General features: G+C 38.9%; 1 protein-coding gene and 1 pseudogene across 2 annotated transcripts in view; one reads left to right on the plus strand and one right to left on the minus strand.

Moving 5' to 3' along the window:
* DNAH5 (dynein axonemal heavy chain 5) overlaps nt 1-23,599 on the minus strand; it is a gene marked incomplete at its 3' end in the record, with an annotated part of 279,406 nt that overhangs the window by 226,682 nt on the left and 29,125 nt on the right. Inside the window, exons 5-11 of the mRNA XM_080703060.1 lie at nt 22,435-22,656; nt 20,003-20,140; nt 13,297-13,473; nt 11,924-12,037; nt 8,328-8,435; nt 6,060-6,182; nt 5,197-5,412 (exon numbers count right to left, since the gene is read on the minus strand). Coding sequence (XP_080559186.1) covers nt 5,197-5,412; nt 6,060-6,182; nt 8,328-8,435; nt 11,924-12,037; nt 13,297-13,473; nt 20,003-20,140; nt 22,435-22,656 — 1,098 coding nt within the window. The remainder of the gene's footprint in view (nt 1-5,196; nt 5,413-6,059; nt 6,183-8,327; nt 8,436-11,923; nt 12,038-13,296; nt 13,474-20,002; nt 20,141-22,434; nt 22,657-23,599) is intronic.
* LOC308274654 (DNA polymerase delta subunit 3-like) lies at nt 14,185-15,573 on the plus strand (annotated as a pseudogene). The gene has a single exon. The product of its transcript is annotated as a DNA polymerase delta subunit 3-like (transcript).

The raw sequence follows: 23,599 nt of genomic DNA on the forward strand, positions 1-23,599 counted from the left end.
CTGCCTCCCAAGGGCGGGGATTACAAGCGTGCGCCACCATGCCCAGCAAAGCTGATGTATTTAAGTCATTGGGGTTCTAATATCACCAATGTGTAATCCACTGGAGTGGATTTACTGGGTGGTACCCAGGCCAGTGGGGTGTACCTTGGGAGGGGGTGTGGCCTTAGGCCTATGCTTGTGTCTTTGAATCCCCTTACTTTCTTACTTTCTTGCTTCTGGCCTCCATGTTGTGAGAACAGAGCCTTTCTTTCCCTCTTTCTGTTTCCTGCTGATGTACCCTGAGATCCTCAGACCCTGGCCTCACATAGACTGAACCCTAAAATCTCCAAAAACTGTGAACAAGTAAATATTCCTTCCTATAAGTTGTGTGGTCAGTTATTTTGGGTGTAGCTGTGAGAATAATTTACTTGATAGATACTTGGCCAAGACAAACCACATGATGACCCAGAGGCAGAACTTTCTGGAGTAAGAAATGCATACTGAAGGACTTCCGGGAAGATGGCGACCAAGAAAAGCTGGGCTTAAGAGCCCCACTAACAACCAATCTCCATTACCACAAAATCAGCGCCTTTCATAACCAGAAAACACCATCACCAGAGAAACAAAAAATTCACCAGGCTCCAGAGAGAAAGCGGACTGAGAACAGAGCTCAGAGCCACAGAGGAGATAACTGGCCTCACGCCGGAGGACGCAGCAGCAGCACCATACTGCCGGCGGTAGCGGCAAATTCACCAGACGGCTACAGCAAGCCGAGGTGAGCCGCTGCGGAACAGCCAGGCGGGATTTCTTGCCGCAGGTAAAATCTAAAGCTCCCAGTGGCTGAGCTCAGCACACGCCGCAGGGATTCAGAGTGGAAATCAAAACCAAGAAGAAATACGCCAGCCTCACGGACGAGGGCGTAGCAGCGGCACCATATTGCCACCGGCGGCAGCAGCAGAGAATTCACCCGAATCCAGTACAGCTACATCTGCGTACTCAAGAACAGTGAGTCAAATTGCGGGCAACAGAGGAGAAATCCCAGTACTGTACTCCCTGGGACTTGACCCAGTGCGGGAGGGGCGGTGGCAGAGATATCACACCATAGAAGAACGTGCAACCTGGCACCCCCCCCCCCCATGGTCTAAAGCAGCCTCTATCGACTCTCTGGGTCGGAGACTCTGTGATACAACCCAGTAAAGGAGTAGTGGGGTCTGAGATACTACTGACTCGAGATCCAGAACACCTTAAGTGAAGTCATAGTGACCCAAGGGAAGAACCCAGAGAAGGCACAAACTTCCAAAATCATGGGAAAGAGGAATAACACTGGAGCAATGAATGCCCACAACCCCACAACATCAGAACCCGATAAAACTGAAAATCAGAGATTTCTAGAAGATCAAATCAGGAAAATAACTGTAGAAATAATAGAGGTGCTTCAAAAAGAACTCAGAGAGAGCCAAAAAGAGATAAAGGATGCAATTAATGAAGTAAAGGCCTCAATTCAAAGCACAAACAACCGATTAGAACACATGGAGAACAGAATCTTGCTCTTAGAAGATGATCATTCCAAAAATGAACGCATAGTTTCTAATCTAGAAAAAAATATCTGACAGCAGGAATCTGATATTAAAGAAATATGGGCCCATTTTAAGAGAGCTAACCTAAGAATAATTGGAATAGAGGAGGGAAAAGAAAGTGAAACCAAAGGGATCAACAATCTCTTCAAGGAAGTAATAGCAGAAAATTTTCCAAACATAAAGCAAGAGGTTGATACACAGGTCCAGGAAACTTAGAGAACTCCCTTTAGACAGGATCGGAGAAGAGGATCCCCACGCCACATAATTGTCAAAATGACCAATGTGGAAGCCAAGCAGAGAATCTTAAAGGCAACAAAAACAAAGGGCCAAGTGACGTTCAGAGGCAAACCGATTAGAATCACTCCAGACTTCCAAAACCAAGTCATGAGAGCCAGAAGGGCTTGGAGTAACATATTCCAAACTCTGAAAGAAAACAACTTCCAGCCAAAAATTTCCTACCCAGAAAAACTTTCTATCAAATTAGATGGAGAAATAAGAAGCTTCCATGACAAACAGAAACTGAAGGAATTTTTGTCTTCAAAACCAGCACTAGAGAAAATACTCAAAGAGATTAACTACAAAGAAGAAATAGGTAACACACACCAGAACCAGAGAAACAAGAGTTTCCATCCTACAGTCAACTAAGATTGGTTATCTGTGGAGATTCATTACTTATGTTAGTCTTTTACCTATCTCTAAAGGGTATTGTTTGCCTTTATTGTTGTTAAATTTTAGGATTTCTAGTTGGAATATTAATATACCTTCAGATATAGCATTTGGAAATATTTTATCCCATTCTATCAGTAACTGTTAACTCTGTTTACATTGTCTTTGGATATACAATTTTTTTTTATTTTTTAGGGAGTTTGTATACTCTTCTGTTGCCTGTGCCATTGAAATCATATCCAAGAAATCACTGCCAATTTCAGTGTTGTGAGGTTTTATGACCCAGAATTTCTCCTAAAAGTTTATAGTCTTAAGATTTATATTTAGGTCTTTTATCTATTTTGAGTTAACATTTGTATATGGGATTAGGTAAGGGTCCAACTTTATTCTTTTCCATGTAATTATTATGTTTCAACAATATTTAGTTAAAAGATTATTATTTCTACCACCAAATGTTCGTGGAAACCTTATCAAAAATAACTTGACAATATAGGGAAGAATTTAGCTCTAGGCTTTTATTTAACTCCAATGGTTTATATATCTGCCTTTAGAATAGTACTACACTGTTTCAATTATTGTAACTTTATATGGTTTGAAATCAGAAAATATATATCTTCTAGCTTTGTTCTTTTTCAAGATCATTTTGGGTATCTAGAGTCCATATTCCATATTAGGATAGTTTTTTTCTGAAAAATAAATATATAAATATATGATAGTTTCACCTAAAAAAATAGAAAAAAATATTCTCTGGTAAGAAAGAAAGTAAAAAGAAATATTGAAATGTTATCTTTAAGTCATCAAAAGCTTGGTATCAGACAAATGAAACTGTTATGTGAGATTATCATTTTTAATTTTGGATAAATTGCTATAATACTAGATGTCAACCACTAAGCCAAGCATGAGAGGGAGGGATGGGGAGAGAATTGGGTGGGGATCGGGTGGGGGCTGACTGGGCGATGTGTGCATGTATGTCTACAAAAGTTTGTATCCCAATATGATGTATGGATACAGTGCACCAATAAAAAAATAAAATAAAATAAAATAAAATAAATTTAAAAATATAAATAAATTTTAAAAAAAAGAAATGCATACTGAGCTTGCCTAGCCTGTGTCTGCAATCTGTCCAGTGGGAAGGGAAGGAGGCAGAAGGTGGAAAGCCCTTAACAGCCGTGCAGTGTGATACTCGCCACCATGATGCCAGGTGGAGTCTCTGCCCTTGCCATGGCTCATGAAGTCCTCACGGTTTAATTTCATGAACCACCTACATTCTGCTCCACTGCCTTGGGTTCATTTTAATCAGTGTTTTACTTTAAATTTTCAGAGCAATGTGCCAGTACTTTTATCAGGCTGGAAGAGATTTGTTATTTTCCTTCATACATAAAGTTTAACTTCTCATTCAAAAATAAGCTTTGAAATATGCTCCAAAGTCACTTTTTTATTAAAAATAGAAAATAATCCAGCTGATTCCAAACCAAAACCATAAATATATTCTCCTCTTCTCTTGAAAAACTGTCACTTTCAAAGCATAACCTTCCTCCTTGCAGATGAAACAGAGTACACTTAAATACTTTCTGTTAGGTGAAACATTTTTATTTTTCTTTTCTAAAACCTAATGTACTCAGGAAATGAAAAGCATTCCTGATATTGGCCTAAACTGTTAGAGTACAAAAAGTAATGAGTAGCAGTAAATTATATGATTATTTTCAAATTCAAATCAGAAAAAATAATTTGTTTTAATGTCACTGCCCCTAACAAGATAAAAATGACTATATTCATATTTTAAGAACTCAAAACACATTTTGTTTGTAAATTTTTTTTAAAGAATCTTCAAAACATTATTATGCCACAGTGCCCACTTTCAAAGCAAAGATTCACCACACATCTCACAGGATAAAGCAAAGAAAAACCAAAATAATTAGGAGGCTGAGCATGGTGATGCATGCCTGTAATCCCAGTACTTAGGTGGCTGAGATAGCAGTATTGCAGATTTGAGGCCAAAATCAGCAACTTTGTGAGACATTCAGCAATTCAGCAAACTGAAAAAGGACTGGGATTATAGCTCAGAGGTAAAATACCCCTGGACTCAATCCCCAGTGCCAACAAAATAATTAAGAATGTTAGATGTTGGAATGGTGGCACACACCTGTAGCCCTATACTTGGGAGACTGAGACAGAAGGATCGCAGGTTCAAGGCCAGTCTCAGCAACTTAGTGAGGATCTCAGAAACACAAGGAGACTCTGTTTCCAAATAAAAAATAAAATAAGTCTAGGGATATAGGTCAGAGGTAGAACATTCTTAGGTTCAATCCTTAGTACCACAAAAAAAGAATAAAATCTGGTTCTTAATAATTTTTAACCTGTGTCCAAATAAAATGCTTAAATGCATAGATAATTGGATATCATTCAAACTTGGTGTCAACTAATGCCTGGCACATACTATATTCTTCATTAAATATTTTTTGTGTACATAAATGAAATAAAAAGTTATGTAAACATTTTATGTGCTACTTGTGAAAATATTTGTTTTAAATGGCAATTAATTTTTTTTTGTGTGGTACTGGAGGTGGAACCCGGAGGCTTTCTACCTCCAGGCTATACTCCTAGACCTTTTTTTATATTTTATTTGGAAACAGGGTCTCACTAAGTTGCTGAAAGCCTCACTAAGTAGCTGAGGCTGGCTTCGAACCCGTGCGATCCTCCTGTCTCAGCCTCCCAAGTGCGGGGATTACAAGCGTGCGCCACCACGCCCAGCAGCAATTAATTTTAAATTATTAGAAAGTTGCTGTTCTAACCACACATCTGAAAAGGATATATTAACACCATTATGCAATTCTCAAATCTAAATTCTTTATTATTAAAGATTAGATTTCATGTCACAGAATTACAATTTGAATCATTCTATATATCATTACTTGTATAAAAATGAAAGTTCAGTTATAGATAATGGTGGCAAATATTGTTTAGAGTATAATACCTGGTACTTTGTGACCATGTCTTCCAGCCCTTCAATTGTAGAATCTTGCAGGACTGAATATGTCTTGAAGGTATTGAAGATATCCATTATCTTGGCAAGGCGTCGATGAAAGGTTTCAAATTTTCCAAAAATATACATCTCACTAAATTCGAATTGTTTTTCACTCGGCTTTTGTTTAAGCTGTTGTTTTGTCTTCTGAAAGCAGTGCTGGTATTCCTTAAATCAAAACCCAAATATAAAAAAGTGAGCAGAGAGAACAGGCAGCGCAGCTCAGTGGCAGTGCGCCTGCCTAAATGCATGAGGCCCTGCTTCCATCACCATCCCCGCAAGATAAAAGAAAGGGAATGTGAAGGCATTCATTTTATTTTCTTAAGTGAAGGTGATCACAAGATTAGGATGAAAATGCCGGTTCTTGATCATTTCAGTCTTGTGCCCTTGTGTTTACTTATCTATCCACCTGGAAAACCATTTTCTCCTATCTTCCAATCCAGAAAACTCTAATTATTCAGAGTGCAACTCAAAGATGTGGCTTGCCCCCACCCCGGTGCCATTGTCTTACTAATAGCACAGTGTGTCTCTCTCCTGATTCTTTTAGACACTTGAGGAAAACTGTCTCTTCTCAGTCATCTTTTATCTTTGGGGCTTAGTGTGATACTGTGCACATCGTAGGGTCCCAACAAGGGTAGGATAAATAAATACACTTTCTGGGAAGATTTATTATCACTCAATTTTCTTAACAGTAAAGAATTGCTATTTGTTTTAGCAACCAGTAATGTAATTGCTAAGTGATTTAAGAAGACCTCAGCAAAAATAACATAAAAAATGATAAAAACATCTAAGTCTATGACTAAACTAGCCATTACCTGTTTGAGTTTAATTGCAGACAATATTTTTTCCATAACAACATCCTGTGGCTGGCTCCAGATGGAAGCAGTTCCATTGTTGGTAATATAGGCTTTGCATGCAGATATCATTTGATTTGTGACCTGGAATTTTCCAAGAAAATGATGTCAGGTGCACAAAATAGTTTGGGTCACAAATGAGAGTGGGGGATCCTCAACTGTTGTACCTCTCAGAGTTCAGGATCTTGAATTTGAGCATTGGATCTATTTTTTTTCCTATCACAGCTATGATTAAGGGCTGACTCTTTAATATTGTCAAAATCATCTGTAAAATCACAGAGTTAAAAGCACCATAGAAAATCGACAATTGGGGACATCTTGTTCACACAGTTATAGGTCTTAACCAACCAAGGATTCACTTCCAGGCCTAACAGCTGACAAGAGTTCCCAATCTCTTTAGGAGCCTACTCTAACATTGACCTCACAGTCTACAAGGACCATGTGAAAGCAGTCACATGGTATATTTTATGTCACCATGACCTATAGTGAGGGTTAAAAGGAGATCACAGAGAGGCCAGGAAAGGTAAAAACATGAAACCACTAATGCTTTATTCATCTCTCCAAACAAACAAAAAGTCTTCAAGAGTTTCTTGATGTTTTTAATAAACTAAAATCAAAATTAAATGACTATACTAAAAGCATGGGATTATATGATATCTGGGATTTGCAGGATAAAGAGTAAAAATATAGTCTAAACAAGATAGTCCATACTTTGATAAGTGCCAGATTCAAGTGGATGGGGTTCAGTATAAAATTCTCTGGTGAAAGGGGTTTAGTATAAAATTCTTTCTCCTTTTGTACTACTTCAAAACTTCTATAACAAAAGATTTTTGGTAAATAGTAGTTTTATAGCCTTATCCTAAACTGTTTTATATGTATAAAATCTAGGTTAATCTAGATTTTTGAGTCTCATTTACCTAGAGGATATCATACTCAACCGTAACACAGTTTGGGGGGGTTTCTTTGGCTGTTTGTTTGTTTGTTTGTTTGTTTGTTTGTTTGTTTTGTTTGGTATGGGGAATTGAAACCAGGGCATTCTACCTCCAAGCTATACTCCCAGCCCTATTTTATATCATTTGGAAACAGGGTCTCACTAAGTTCCTGAGGCTGGCTTTGAAACTGGAACCTGAAATCCTTCTTTTTCAGTCTCCCAAGTACTGGGATTACATGCTTGTGCCACCATGCCTGGCTTTAACATCGATTCCAAATATCAAGAAGGATCTTGTAGACATCCCTACTTCCAACCAACTACTTACAAAAGAAACAAAGGAAGTTTACCATAGAGCTCTTAAGGCTGCCTGTCTCTTTTCCCAGGAAGAATTATGCATATGTCTGAGAGTAGAACACAAACCTTGATGAATAAAAAAATTTTCTATTTTAATGCAACATTTGAAATTTTTGTCTTGATAACAAAAAAGTCATTTCCTTCTTAGAGACTCCCCAAAAGGGGAAGAGGAACAGTGCTCACCATAAACACAAGTTAGGATAGAAGTTTTAAATATCATGTTTTTTGGCAGAATGATTATAATTGCTTTATATATTACTGGGACATTGCAAGTGGCTTTTATTGCCATGATTACTCTTTTAATAATGCCAAGTACACCACTGTGACATTAAATGAATGTAGAATAGTGGCATTCGAAAAATGAAACAAGAGGTAGCCAGTTAAACAGTTTTTCTTAACTAAAATTTACCCAATAGGAATAGGAATAAATCATTGGCTAAACTACACAGGGAAAGAAATTCAAAAAAGAACCTTTTTGCTTTTATTTATAAATATCAAAATATTTATCTATTAATTACTTTGAGAAATAATGCTTCGCTATAATTATTCTCTCACATAAATTAAGCTCTAGCTCATTGAAAGACTAAGTCTTTACTTTTTTTATAGTCAGATACTAGGCAGGCATAGTGGCACATTCCTATAATCCCAGTACTTGGGAGGCTGAGACATGAGGATCACAAGTTCAAGGACAGCCTCAGTAAGTAGTGAAATTCTCATCAACCTGACAAAACGCAGTTTTAAAAATGAAAATAAAATAGGGCCTGGGGCATAGCTCAAAGGTAGAATGCCCCTAGGTTCAATCCATAGTACCACAAAACAAACAGATAAATAATTGTCAGATACATAGACATTGGAATAGACCAATGTGGTAATTTTTAATTACCAACAAATTGACCATTGGCAAAGAAATATGAGACCAAGGACTTTTTCGACTACACACTTACCTTTACAAACAGAGATGTGATCTTCTCTGAAGTATTATAGTAATGAGAGATACTATAAATCATTTTAATTGCATTTATGAGTGTAGGAATAGTATCAATCATGGATATCTAGAAGATAACACAAAAGCGTTTACGAAAAAATCAAATTCAGCAAAATTCCAAGTATAATAGTCTAATCATTCCATATTAACTAGAATAGATTTTGTTTAGATCTTTATTTAAAATGTTTAAATATTTATCTAATGCTTTGTATGAAGATATTTATATTATTTTCATTATTTTAGTTATACATCATTAATAAAATTTTATTTTGGTGAAAGAAACATTAACTTGCTGTTCAGGACAAGGGAGATGTGTTAACAGTTAATTTTGTAACAAACAACAAACAAAAGCAGACACTTCCTAAAGCAAAAAAAATTTTTTAAACATCAGCCAATGGCTTTTCCCACAGTTTTTTGGCATAGCATCCAGAAGTCCATTGCAATATTTAATGGAAAATATAATATGCAGTAAATGTTTTTCAAATGTACTGCAAAAAATTAGAATGTAACAGCTCAGGAAAAAATCTTCAATACAAGATAAATGATAGATAAGAGATGGACATAGTCATAGATATAGAGGGGTGTGTTTGTGTGTGTGCACGTGCGTGCACACTCACGCACACACATTTTCTTGAGAATAAAGAAAAAGAAGTTTCTGACTTCCGGGAAGATGGTGACCGAGAAAAGCGGGGCTTGAGAGCCCCGCTAACAACCAATCTCCATTACCACAAAATCAGCGCCTTTCATAACCAGAAAACACCATCACCAGAGAAACAAAAAAATCACCAGGCTCCAGAGAGAAAGTGGACTGAGAACAGAGCTCAGAGCCACAGAGGAGATACACCGGCCTCACGCCCAAGACCGCGGCAGCAGCGCCATACTGCCGGCGGTAGCGGCAAATTCACCGGACGGCTACAGCAAGCCTAGGTGAGCCGCCGCGGAACAGCCAGGCGGGATTTCTCACCGCAGGTAAAATCTAAAGCTCCCAGTGGCTGAGCTCAGCACACGCCGCAGGGATTCAGAGTGGAAATCAAAACCAAGAAGAAATACGCCAGCCTCACGGACGAGGGCGTAGCAGCGGCACCATATTGCCACCGGCGGCAGCAGCAAAGAATTTACCCGAATCCAGTACAGCTACATCTGCGTACTCAAGAACAGTGAGTCAAATTGTGGGCCACAGAGGAGAAATCCCAGTACTGTACTCCCTGGGACTTGACCCAGTGCGGGAGGGGCGGTGGCAGAGATATCACACCATAGAAGAACGTGCAACCTGGCACCCCCCCCCCCATGGTCTAAAGCAGCCTCTATCGACTCTCTGGGTCGGAGACTCTGTGATACAACCCAGTAAAGGAGTAGTGGGGTCTGAGATACTACTGACTCGAGATCCAGAACACCTTAAGTGAAGTCATAGTGACCCAAGGGAAGAACCCAGAGAAGGCACAAACTTCCAAAATCATGGGAAAGAGGAATAACACTGGAGCAATGAATGCCCACAACCCCACAACATCAGAACCCGATAAAACTGAAAATCAGAGATTTCTAGAAGATCAAATCAGGAAAATAACTGTAGAAATAATAGAGGTGCTTCGAAAAGAACTCAGAGAGAGCCAAAAAGAGATAAAGGATGCAATTAATGAAGTAAAGGCCTCAATTCAAAGCACAAACAACCAATTAGAACACATGGAAAACAGAATCTCGCTCTTAGAAGATGATCATTCCAAAAATGAACGCATAGTTTCTAATCTAGGAAAAAATATCCGACAGCAGGAATCTGATATTGAAAAAATATGGGCCCATTTTAAGAGAGCTAACCTAAGAATAATTGGAATAGAGGAGGGAAAAGAAAGTGAAACCAAAGGGATCAACAATCTCTTCAAGGAAGTAATAGCAGAAAATTTTCCAAACATAGAGCAAGAGGTTGATACACTGGTCCAGGAAACTTATAGAACTCCCTTTAGACAGGATCGGAGAAGAGGATCCCCATGCCACATAACTGTCAAAATGACCAATGTGGAAGCCAAGCAGAGAATCTTAAAGGCAACAAAAACAAAGGGCCAAGTGACGTTCAGAGGCAAACCGATTAGAATCACTCCAGACTTCCAAAACCAAGTCATGAGAGCCAGAAGGGCTTGGAGTAACATATTCCAAACTCTGAAAGAAAACAACTTCCAGCCAAAAATTTCCTACCCAGAAAAACTTTCTATCAAATTAGATGGAGAAATAAGAAGCTTCCATGACAAACAGAAACTGAAGGAATTTTTGTCTTCAAAACCAGCACTAGAGAAAATACTCAAAGAGATTAACTACAAAGAAGAAATAGGTAACACACACCAGAACCAGAGAAACAAGAGTTTCCATCCTACAGTCAACTAAGATTGGTTATCTGTGGAGATTCATTACTTATGTTAGTCTTTTACCTATCTCTAAAGGGTATTGTTTGCCTTTATTGTTGTTAAATTTTAGGATTTCTAGTTGGAATATTAATATACCTTCAGATATAGCTTTTGGAAATATTTTATCCCATTCTATTAGTAACTGTTAACTCTGTTTACATTGTCTTTGGATATACAATTTTTTTTTATTTTTTAGGGAGTTTGTATACTCTTCTGTTGCCTGTGCCATTGAAATCATATCCAAGAAATCACTGCCAATTTCAGTGTTGTGAGGTTTTATGACCCAGAATTTCTCCTAAAAGTTTATAGTCTTAAGATTTATATTTAGGTCTTTTATCTATTTTGAGTTAATATTTGTATATGGGATTAGGTAAGGGTCCAACTTTATTCTTTTCCATGTAATTATTATGTTTCAACAATATTTAGTTAAAAGATTATTATTTCTACCACCAAATGTTCGTGGAAACCTTGTCAAAAATAACTTGACAATATAGGGAAGAATTTAGCTCTAGGCTTTTATTTAACTCCAATGGTTTATATATCTGCCTTTAGAATAGTACTACACCGTTTCAATTATTGTAACTTTATATGGTTTGAAATCAGAAAATATATATCTTCTAGCTTTGTTCTTTTTCAAGATCGTTTTGGGTATCTAGAATCCATATTCCATATTAGGATAGAGTTTTTTTCTGAAAAATAAATATATAAATATATGATAGTTTCACCTAAAAAAAATAGAAAAAAAATATTCTCTGGTAAGAAAGAAAGTAAAAAGAAATATTGAAATGTTATCTTTAAGTCACCAAAAGCTTGGTATCAGACAAATGAAACTGTTATGTGAGATTATCATTTTTAATTTTGGATAAATTGCTATAATACTGGATGTCAACCACTAAGCCAAGCATGGGAGGGAGGGATGGGGAGAGAATGGGGTGGGGATCGGGTGGGGGCTGACTGGGCGATGTGTGCATGTATGTCTACACAAGTTTGTATCCCACTATGATTTATGAATACAGTGCACCAATAAAAAAAATTTAAAAAAATAAAGTTTCTAAGATCTTTCCAACGGACTATATTATCGTCCACACAAAACTCGGCACTCAGCTCCGCTAGTGCGGAAAGGGTCACTTATAGACCACGGGAGTAGAAAGCGTGCACTCACAGGGTCACTGCTGTACAGAGGGTCGCAGCATTTCTCAAGTGTGTACAGATACTTGACGTTGTCCTTCGCTTCATTAGCTGCATCAGTTATTCGAATATCCGTTTCCCGCCATGTCTACGCACAACACAGGAGAGCAATGTTAATGCAGTGGCTAGCAGAGGAACTCCCCAGGAGGGAGCCAGGAAATGCTGCCACAACTCGCCCGGGCCGGACTTGTCCTTTGTTCTGTGCATAAATCTAAATCCCAGTGAGCTGAGTCCTCAGCCACTGCAAGCTCCAGCTTGGCAGCTGAAACTGCCCACAGGAGCCGTCAGATAAGCCAGTACCCTGAGAGCCCCGATGCAAAGACACCCACAAGCTGCACCCAGACCTTTGTCCCACAGGGGTGAGATAAAATAAGTGTCCTTTTCACCTGCTAAATATTGGATTAATTTGTTTTGTACTATAAACATACCATGACTAAGGGATAAATATAAGTAAGCTTTCTTTATTACTGCATCTGGCTGGTCTTTCATTTTATATGTATTATGTATAATGTGATATACTAAAATATATTTTACCAATAATATATCACATATTACATAATATATTAAATATATATTTTACATGCATATGTGTATATATGTAAAATCATACTATCATACAAAATCATAAAATAAGCAAGGTGTGGTGGTATATATAATGTCAGTACTTGGGAAGCTTCAACCTCAGGATTTACAGGTTCAACATCAGTCTCAGCAACTTAGTGAGATGCTGTTTCAAAATAAATAAAACAAAATAGGGCTGTAGGTAGAGCTCAGAAGTAAACTGCCCCTGGGTTCAATCCCTAGTATCACTAGGTTCAATAGCTATTTTATTTTTAAAAAATAATAGGATATAAAATCATATTATCATGTTCTATCATAATTACATGCAATGCCCTCTAATAACACATATATATACATGTATCAGCCAACAAATATAAAGTTTGTTTTCAACTGGGCATGGTGGTGCACATTTGTAATCCCAGAATTTGGGAGGCTGAGACAGGAGGATCATGGTTCACGACCAGCCTCAACTACTTAGTGAGGCCCTTTGCAACTCAGTGAGACCTTGTTTCAAAATAAAGACCAAAAAAATAGGACTGGGGGTATAGCTCAGAGGTAGAATGCCCCTGGGCCATCCCCAGTACTGCAATAAATTAATTAATTAATTAATTAATTAATTAATTAATGTTATTTTCACAGTATCTAAATTTCTATAACAGCAATATTATCTGACCTTAAAGGTTTCTCAGAAAGACAAAATAACACATTTTTTGCTCCTACTCTATGAAATTCTGCACAGTGAATTATCATTCTTATTTCTTAAGGCTTAAGGGAGTGGCTGGCAACCTTCAGAAGTTTAGACTTGGCAGCAGCAAGTACAGCCAGCACAGCCCTCACGTCGGGGCTCTTCAACTGGTCCAGAAGGTAGTTAAACTTGGAGAGTCTCTTTTTCCAGTGCTCCAGCTCTGCTCGGGGCCCAACGTCATCAGCTTCCTTCCGCAGCTGATTGTTTTCAGCAAGGATCTGCAGTCGCATGAGAGAAACTTGAGCCATGGAGTGGGGTCGGAGGTAAGAAAATAACATATGAGCCAAAGGAATGGCAGTCCTTCTGGGTATCTACCCAAAAGAATGGAAACCAAGCCACCGAACTAATGCATGCAGACCTATGTTTATAGCTGCACAATTCGCAATTGCCAAACTATGGAACCAGCCAAAATGTCCATCACCAGATGAATGGATTACAAAACTCCCAGATATGTACACAGTGAAAGTTTACTCAGCCATAAAGAAGAACAAAATTATGTCATTTGCAGGGAAATGGATGGAACTGGAGAACATTATCCTAGGTGAGATTAGCCAGTCACAAAGAGTGAAGAGTCAGATGTTCTCCTAATATGTGAAAGCTAGAGAGAAAATGAGACAATAAGGGGGCACGGGACAAAAAAGGAGAAACCTTAGAATAAAGAAAGCAACAGGGAGAGGTGAAGAGGGAAGCACCCTAATGTGCACAATGTACATTCTCAAACATATCGAAGTCAGCCACTAAGCCAAACATGAGGAAAAAAGGAGAAGGAATGGGGTGGGAACTGGGGACGAGCTAAATGAGTGCTGCGTGTATGTGCACCTCTACCCTCCTGCACCTCATAATGATGCATGATCACAATGCACCAATAAATTTTTTTAAAAAGAGCAAAGAGAGGGCTCTGAGCAAGCCTAGTCCACTGCTGCAGCACCATGGGGGACCAGCTTTATCTAGAAAATACTGATGAGTTTGTCACAGACCAAAACAAGATCATGTCATACAAATGGCTGATCTATACACTATGGGTTCGTGTTAAGTGGGTCAAACAAATGCTCTATGAAAGGAAATTTCACATAATCTGACCTTAATATTATCTGAGTATCACCTATCTGGTATCCAGCAGTCTTATTCAAAATAGACATCCCTGCCACAAGATTGCAGTAGTGAGAGAAGGCAGATAGGAAGCAGTGAAGTCTGAGTCTAAGCTTGCTGTGAATGCCAGCATCCATGTGTACAGCATCCAGAAAGCTATGTTAAAGGACAGTGGGCCTCTGTTCAATACGCTTATGACATCCTTAAAAGCGTCTTGCAGAATAGCAGCAAGTTTAGTGTCGTACAATGTGCAGCTGAGTCCCCAGACCTCCCGGAGAATCCTGATCTTCCAGAAAATTTGAGCAGTCAAATCTTGAGGCATCAAGTGAGACAGAAGCAAATAATTAGCTGACCACCAGTGGTCATGGCCCACCTGCCTCCAAACGGGTTTCTCAGCAGCCCAAAGGAATTGTGGGACTGTTTGCCTCCAAAGCTGTTGCTAAAATCCAAGATGCCAACAAGGAAACCAAAATAGAGACTAGAGAGGTAGCAAATGCATCTTCAGCGGGCAGCGAAGCACCAGCAACAGGAAGCATTATGAGCAACTTCCTTGGGAAAGCTGTGCTGAATAAACTTAAAGTCAATTTGGATTCAGCACAAGAAGAAAAATAGTGAAGCCACCTCCAGTGTCTGTCACTGAACCAAAGCTGGCAACTCCCGCAGATCTGAAGAAACCCAGCAAGAAAGCAGAGCCTGTTGAGATGCAGCGGAGGAAATAAATGGGGAAAGTGATTTGAGTTATCTGATGATGAGACAAAAGAAGCTGAAAACATGAAGAAAAAGAGAAGAATCAAACTTCCTCAGTCAGACGTCAGCAGCAAAAAGGAAGTCTTCCCAGACTCCCCTGGGGCTTATGAAGTTGAGTCACCATCCCTACCTCCTCCTGTATCTCCACCTCCAGATCCAACCCCAAAGTCTGAGCAGGAGCCTCCTCCTGTGAAGAGCTCAAGTGGAGAAAACAAAAGAAAATGAAAGCATGTACTGAAATCTAAAACCCTGTGGGTAAGGAATGCTGCGTAGTGACTGAAAACTTCTACCATAGTGAATCTTGCACAGATAGCAAAGGGGAGCTTAAGTTGAAGACATCCTCTGTTCACAGAGCTAACCCTGCCATGATTGTGAAAAACAAAAAAACAAAGAGGAGCGAAAGGGCCCCCAAGAAAGGGACTGTTGCCCTGGGCAAAGCCAACAGACAAGCATCCATTACTGACTTCTTCTTAAGGAAATAAACTGCTCTCTGGAAGGTCAGAGACTTGGAGTGGTCAAGAAAGAAGACCAAGCTTGGTCCCCCACCTTTCCACTCAATAGGTAGAAATTAAAACCCATACAAGGGGATGAAGACTAAAACAAGAAACACTTGCTACAAAGAGTGTACAATAGTTACATAGAATTTCTCCCCCTAAAAGAAATGCAATGTTCAGAAACAGTAATGTCTTAGGAAGTTAAAAAAATTAAAGCCTACATTTACACACAGATGTTGTTCCTCTTTTCATATTTTCAACTCTCCTCTTTGCCTAACTATATAGGCTTTCCAAGAAGAGATGGAAAGGCTGAGTGGTCAATAAATCTAAATAGTAGCCGGGCATGGTGGCGCACGCTTGTAATCCCCACACTTGGGAGGCGGAGACAGGAGGATGGCGCAGGTTCAAAGCCAGCCGTGCTGGCGTAAGAGACCCTGTTTCAAAAATATAAAATAGGTCTGGGAGTGTAGCCCGGAGGTAGAAGGGCTTCCAGGAACCCCAGTACCACAAAAAAAAAGAAGAAGAAATCTAAATAGTAAATAAAACATTTTTCTTTTATTAGAGAATTATCTATTCCAAAAATAACTTTAAAGCAATATCCATCCACTGTGCCTGAGCATTAAAAGAGATCAATGGATTGAACAGTGTAGCTGTGACTTTATACAGTGAGCTCTGGGGAAAGGAATACAGGCCTGTTGGTGCGACTCACCCACAACAGACAAGAAATGTGTAACCTGCTCCTCCTGCCTCGGCCTGGTATATATCGTAAGTGATGTAATCAGATGTCTCCTGTTGAAGACTGGGGCTGTGACTGACCTTGGGATTAACACAGGCTTCTTTAGCAACCAAACATAGACTTAGCTAAGACCAGAGGCTGTCCAGAAAGATCAGAAGAACATATCAGTTCTTCTGATCACTATGAAAACAGCTTCTTGACAAAAGAAAGAAACCAGCATAAATTTGAACAGAGCACCCAGAATTGAAAGGTGGTGAAAAAAAAAAGCTAGAAGGCAAATAAGAATGTATAAAATATTTTTTAAAAATTAGGTCTTGGAGTGTAGCCCGGAGATAGAAGGCCCCTGGGTTCCATCCCAGTCCCACCAAAAAAATAAAAATAAATAATAAATAAATAATAGGGCTGAGTGTATAGCTTGGAGGTAAAATTCCTCTAGGTTCCATCTCTAGTACCAAAAAATATATAGAGAGAAAGTACTTGAGACTCTATCCAGAGCAATAAGGCAAGAGAAGGAAATCAAAGGAGTACAAATAGGAAAAGAACTAAACTATCACTATTTGCAGATGACATGAGACTATACTTAGGAAACCCAACAAACTCAACATAAAAGCTTATAGAATTGATTAACAAATTCAGTAACATGTTTGGATGTAAAATCAATCTTAAAAAATAAGAAGCTTTCCTGTATGTCAACCATAAATCGACTGAAAAAGAAAATCAGAAAAGACTTCCAATCAGGATATCCCACAAAAAAAAAAAAAATATTTAGGAATAAACCTAACCAAAGAGGTAAAAGACCTCTACAAAGGAAATTACAAAACATTAAAAAAAGAAATTAAAGAAGACTTTAGGAGATAGAAAAATCTTCCATGTTCTTGGAAAGGCAGAATAAATATCATCAAAATGGCTATACTTCCAAAAATGATCTACAGATTCAATGCAAAACCCATTAAATTGCCAAGGTCATTCCTCATAGACATAGAAAAATCAGTCCTTAAATTCATTTTGAACAACAAAAAAAAAAGAATAGCCAAATTAGTTTTTAGCAACAAGAAACATGCAGGAAGCATCACAATGCCTAACTTCAAATACTACAAAGCTATAGTAATAAAAAAAAAAACCCAGCATGGTTCTGACACAAAAACAGATACATAGCCCGATGGAGAATAGAAGATGCATAAACAAATCCACATATTTATAGTCAATTGATTTTTACAAAGGAGCAAAAAAACATAATTTGGAAAAAAGATAGCCTTTTCAACAAATGGTGTTGGCAAAACTGGTTAACTATATGCAGAAAAATGGAAACAAGCCTCACTTTTTTACCCTGCACAAGAGTCAATTCAAGATGAATCAAAGACCTAGAAATCAGACCACAGACCTTGCAGCTCCTTGAAGAGGGCACAGGTCCAATACTTCAACACATAGACACAGGTTAAAAAAAAAAAAAAACTGTTTCAATATGACCCCAAAGGCATAAGAAATTAAATGAAATGGAGGATCAATGCTTGGATTACATGATACTGAAGAGCTTCTGTATAACAAAGGAAACAAACTATCAAGAACCTCAACAGAGGCCGAACAGAATGGGAGAAAAATTTTGCCAACTATTCCTCCGATAAAAGACTAATATAGAGAGTATACAGAAAACTCAAGAAACTCATAGCTAGGAAAACAAGTAATCCAATCAAAAAATGGGCAAATGAACTAAATAGACACATCACAAAAGAAGAAATTCAAATGGCCAATAAATGCATGAAAAAAATGCTCAACATCATTAGCAATCAGCGAAATTTCACCTACCTTCAACTAGAACGTCAATCATTCAAAACACAAACAACAAATGCTGGCGAGGGTGTGGAGAAGTAGGAATTCTCATACATTGTTAGTGGGATTGCAAATTAGTGCAATCACTTTGTAAAACAGTATGGAGGATACTCATAAGAATGGAAATAAACCTACCATATGATCCAGCAATAACACTTCTGGGTATCTACCTAAAAGAATGGAAACCAAACTACCAAACTAAGGTACTTGTATCTATGTTCATGGCTGCACAATTCACAATTGCCAAACTATGGAACCAGCCAAGATGTCTGTCAGCAGATGAATGGATTACAAAACTATGGGATATGTACACAATGGAATTTTACTCAGCCATAAAGAACAAAATTACATCATTTTCAGGGAAATGGGTGGAACTGGTGAACATTATGCTAAGTAAGATTAGTCAGTCATAGAAAGTAAAAAATCAGATGCTCTACCTAATATGCAGAAACTAGGGAGAAAATGGGTCATAGAAGGAACTGTAGACAGAGAAGGAGTAACCACAGATGAGCAAATAAGGTGACCTAACTGAGATGGATGGGAGGGGGAAAAGGAAAATTCCTTAATGTATGTGATGTACATTCATAAACATATCAATCAGTAAGACAAACATTAGAAAAGGGGAAGGGGGAGGGAATGGAGTGGGAATTGGGGAAGGGCTAATTGAGTGATGTCTGCAAGTATGCCTCTTTCATCTTGTACCCCATTAAGATGTATGACAAAAAAGCACCAATAAAAAAATAAAGAGATTTAGGTATAAAAACTTTATATTGTGTATAAGCTATAGTAGTTACTTTAAGATTTATCATCTTTCTTCTATATATAATGTAATCAAGTAAAGTGGCAATTGTGAATAATATTATTCAAATGGAAAAAGTTACTGTACAGATGACATGTCCTCCCATTTTGTCCCCTGTATGCAATGGTGAGGCTTCATTAGGACTAATAAATCTACTGTTTGTCTTGAAAAAAATTTTAAAGACTGGCAAGAAAGAAATCGTGCTAAATTATATGTTTTTATCCATGTATGTACTTCAGATGGCAACCTCTTTAACATGTATCTATTTTTAAAACTTCAATAAATAAATAAATAAAATAAATAAATAAATAAAAATTAATTGATTTGTTCTGACTGTAATCTACTGATTTAATGAGCTTGAATGAACTTCCAGAGACCCTGAGCTCAGGAAGTTTTCTTGCCTGTTGTTTTACTATACAACTTTAAAGCAGTACATCCTTGGAAAACTCCTTTTCTTGCACAAGTTAATTTTAATTGTATTTGCTTTTTGATGTACTATCCACCTTCCTCTAGAGCTGTTCACAAAACTTCTTTTTTTTTTCTTTTATTGTAGTGCTGGGGATTGAACCCAGGAGCATTCTACCTCTGAGCTACACTCCAGCCCTTTTTTATTTTTTATTTTGAAACAGGATCTAGAGTCTCACTACATTACTGATGCTGTCCTTGAACCTTCAATCCTCCCGTATCAGACTGCAAACACCAATTTACAGTCATGTACTACCATCCCACCTCCAAAATACTTTTTAATGGTTAAGTCTCAAGATTCTATTGGAAGAGCAAAATGAATTATAGAACTGTTTGAACTATTAAAGAAGATAGAAGATCCCTCAAAAAAAATGGGGATGTACAGTCTTCTAGGTACTACAGAACATAAAGCCTAAACTAGGGATTCTCATTCTTCTTAACGAATGACCATAAGAAAGCCAAGCAGAGCCTCTCATCCTTTTAAGAACATGTAGTGAGACACTGGGCAAATGGGAATGTCACCACAGACCTTCCACTAGCTAATTCAGTAACATGGCATGTAAAACTGACCCCAGGTTTCTAGGATTTACCTGTTCCATCTGTTTGATCCAGACCTTCGTGCAGCCTTCTACCTTCTCCAAGACCTCAGGGTTCCCAGCTAGCATCAAGTAGTCCAGAGGCTCTTTCAGGGCTTTCAGTTCAAATATGTCACACTTCTGAAGGTTCACCTAATCCAAATGGACATTAAATAATAACATGATGCTTTAAACACACACATACATACACACACACTTTCTGGTCAATCTCCATGCTTCGATGGATCTCAAAGGATCCTCTAGGCTACACTATCCTGCTCCTTCAACAGTGGTTCCTGAAAGCACAGTGTCTGGCCTTCCCTATGCATCGAGAACTACAGAACAGATTGTTTAGTAGATCAACTTCTAAATCTTATTTAAAAGAATGGGGGGGGGAATCAGACATCATAAAATGGGAAATTAATAAGAAATGATCCACCAAGTTACAAAACATCTTCCAAGTTACAAACCAAAGAGAATAAAACCGATTTCTTGAAGGAAATTGGCATGGGAGGTAAAGGTAGGTAACTCCTAATCTATCACTTCTTTTAAAAACTAATGAGAAAAGCCCTCCACGTCCTGACAGGCAGCAAGCCCGATGGCAAATGCTTGGATTTGTTTCAGAGGCCTGGGAGGTACATTTTAACTTCACAAAGAAAACAAATTTTTTAAAACACAATATACCAAATCACAAAATAGATCTCTCTGTTTGATAGAGACATTTCCCTTCTGTGAAGGTGTGCCTGACAACTCGTGAATCTCTGAACTCAGCTCCCAGGCTCAGTTTAATTTTACCCACAGCAGGTTCAGAACCATTGGTAGGGGCCGTGGCTATTTGTCACTCTGGAGCAAATTTCATGAAGCTCAGACCCCGCTCACACTTGGAAATCAGAGTTCCTGAGGAGGGATGGAGGGGAAGGAACCTGCGGGGAGTAGCAGTGTTCCCGATCCCAGGGCTGCTTCAAGGAGATACAAGCACTGGACATCCTCTTTAAGGCTTCTCCTCTCCTCCACGAGGCTTTATAATATGCCCTACCCTCTCATGGTCCTGGTCCTGGCTCCCAAGCCCACATCTGCTCAAATATGATGCTTGTGCAGGCCTCAGCTGAAAGCCAGGCTCGACCTTGTCCACGTGGGGGGACTCAGTGTCGTCATTCATTGATAGACCACCTCACCTGGACTTCTTCACTCTGTTGTGCTCCAGCAAACTATCCAGGCAGCGTGGACCTCCACACCATTCCTATGCGTCAGCCTGGGGTGTGGGAGGGGCTTCCAGCACTGTCCCTACACTTCCACTGACCCAGACACCTTCAGGAGCCAACCCAGCACCCAGCAGCCTCTCCTACTCAGAGAAAATGCCTTGCCCCATGGAGTGGGAGGGCATCCCACTTCTTAATCCCTCCATTATGTATCTAGTGAAATCCCATGAAAGAATGTACTGCTTTGAGATGGGGGGATGAGAACTGCTTGGGGTAGGAGGATGCCAACTATTCCTCTGGTCCAAACTGCATTTTGGTCCTACCTGCAATGTAGTTCACTGCCTCTGTCTGGACAGAGTTGCTTGAATCCCCCATTCCACCTCTTTTGTTAAGCATGACCTGTCCTGATATACCGTGCTTCCCGAGGGGACAGGAGAGGGCTGCATGGCATCATTGCCACGAGACCCGTTTCTCTCTTCCCATGTGTTCATGACCAGGTATCTTCTTTTCTTTCTCTTCCACTGCCACCCCCCGGCCCCACACACACCAGTGTACAGTCATTACATTCTGCTCCAGGTAATCACACACATCTACCATACCCTCTGTTCCAAGTAATCACAGAAATTTACCATAGTTGTGCTAATTTTACAAGTGCTGGGGATCAAATCCAGAGCCTCATCTACCCCAGGAAAGTGCTCTGACCACGAAGCTACATCCCCAGTCTGCCAGAGTCATGCTTAGAAGCCCCTGTCGTCTCCGGCTGAACTACAGGACTCAGCCTATTCTGCAGATATATCAACTCCTCTTTTTTTTCCTATCACTTCAGGATTTCCTCTCACCTCTACGTGCCACCCACCACACACACACACACACATGCACACACACACGTACACGCACACGCACACACACATGCGCACACACACACACAGGTTCCAGATTCCTTTAATTCAAGGATGCACATCCCTGACACAAGTATTTCATACTCTTGTTTTCACTGTCAAATACCTGAAATATCCTAGTAAAATCTTACAGCACTTTCATGGAGGCCCTGAATATATTATTCATTGTACAGTGCAGATTCTTAAACCTAGTCACTACCACGTCTTGAAAAGCAATAAAATGGCCTATGAAATCATTCCAGATTGTCAACCTGATGCCATGAAGACCACGTGAGAGAAGTGTCTGCCACTCGCTGTCGTATCTCTGGACATAGGTTCACTTTCAAAGGAACAACCCGATGGGTCTTACCTTTTCCTTCAAACTCTCCTGAGCACCAGACAGGACGTTCACAAAGCCTTCCAGAGAGCTCAGAAACTCCTGGCGAATGCTGGATGCGTCCTGAAGGCCCTCCAGCTCGCCCCAGCCATGGCTGGAGGCCCTGAGAGCCGGAATGAAGATGTCCGAGAGCAGACACCGCACGCTGTGCAGCAGGCCCCCGTCTGCAGTATCTAACATGTTGAAGCTCACCTCCTGGAAACCGATGAGGAGATTCTTTATTGAAAAAATGATCCTTAACCTCAACCTAGCTGCTGAGTCCTTTCTAAATATTGCTAACTAATCCAACATCCAGCAAATTTACCCAGTGAGTTATTATCTTGATAGCCTGGTTAAGAAATAAGCTATATGCAGCTGGACACGGTGGTACACACCTGTAATCCTAATACTTGAAAGGCTGAGACAGGAGGGTCACAGGTTCAAGGTCAGCCTAAGTAACTTAGTAAGACCTTGTTTCATAATAAAATAAATAAATAAAATATAGCTGGGGGCGTAGCTCAGAGATAGAATGCCTCTGAGCTCAATCTTCAGTACCATAAAATAGAAAAAAAGCTATATTCTATTATAAATTGAAATCATCAAAACAAAATCATAAAATAAGTAGAACTCCAGACACTTGCCAGTTTATTAGTGCGAAGAAATAATGCACCTACATCCTACTTGTTTGGATGTACTTTTCTTGCATAGAAAACAAATAAAATTATATATCCACTTTTAAAATCTTATTTCAAATGTCTATAACTTAAATCATTATGTAAAGTATATATGAGAAGTTCTTTGGGGAAAAAAAAAAGACCTCGCTGTATACACAAACATAATGTTATATCAAGTTATTTCCTTTCTTTTTTTACAATATAGTCTTTGCTAATATGTCTTGTAAATTTTAAGTTGAAAAAACCCTTATACATTTTAACAAATGGCTTTATTTGTTTGATGCACTTTCGTTGGTGTATTAGAGCCATACATCATAGTGAGGTTTCATGCGACAGAAACATACATACACACAGCACTGGTGCATTCTTAATAAAAGCCCTTGACTCAAATATTTAAAGGAAATGTGCTTGCTTTAAATACTTAAAAAGCACTTTTTTTTTTTTTTTTTTTTTTTTGGTGGGTCTGGGAATGGAACCCGGGAGCA

Source organism: Muscardinus avellanarius, assembly GCF_963383645.1.
Source record: "Muscardinus avellanarius genome assembly, chromosome: 1".
Taxonomy (NCBI): Eukaryota; Metazoa; Chordata; class Mammalia; order Rodentia; family Gliridae; genus Muscardinus; species Muscardinus avellanarius.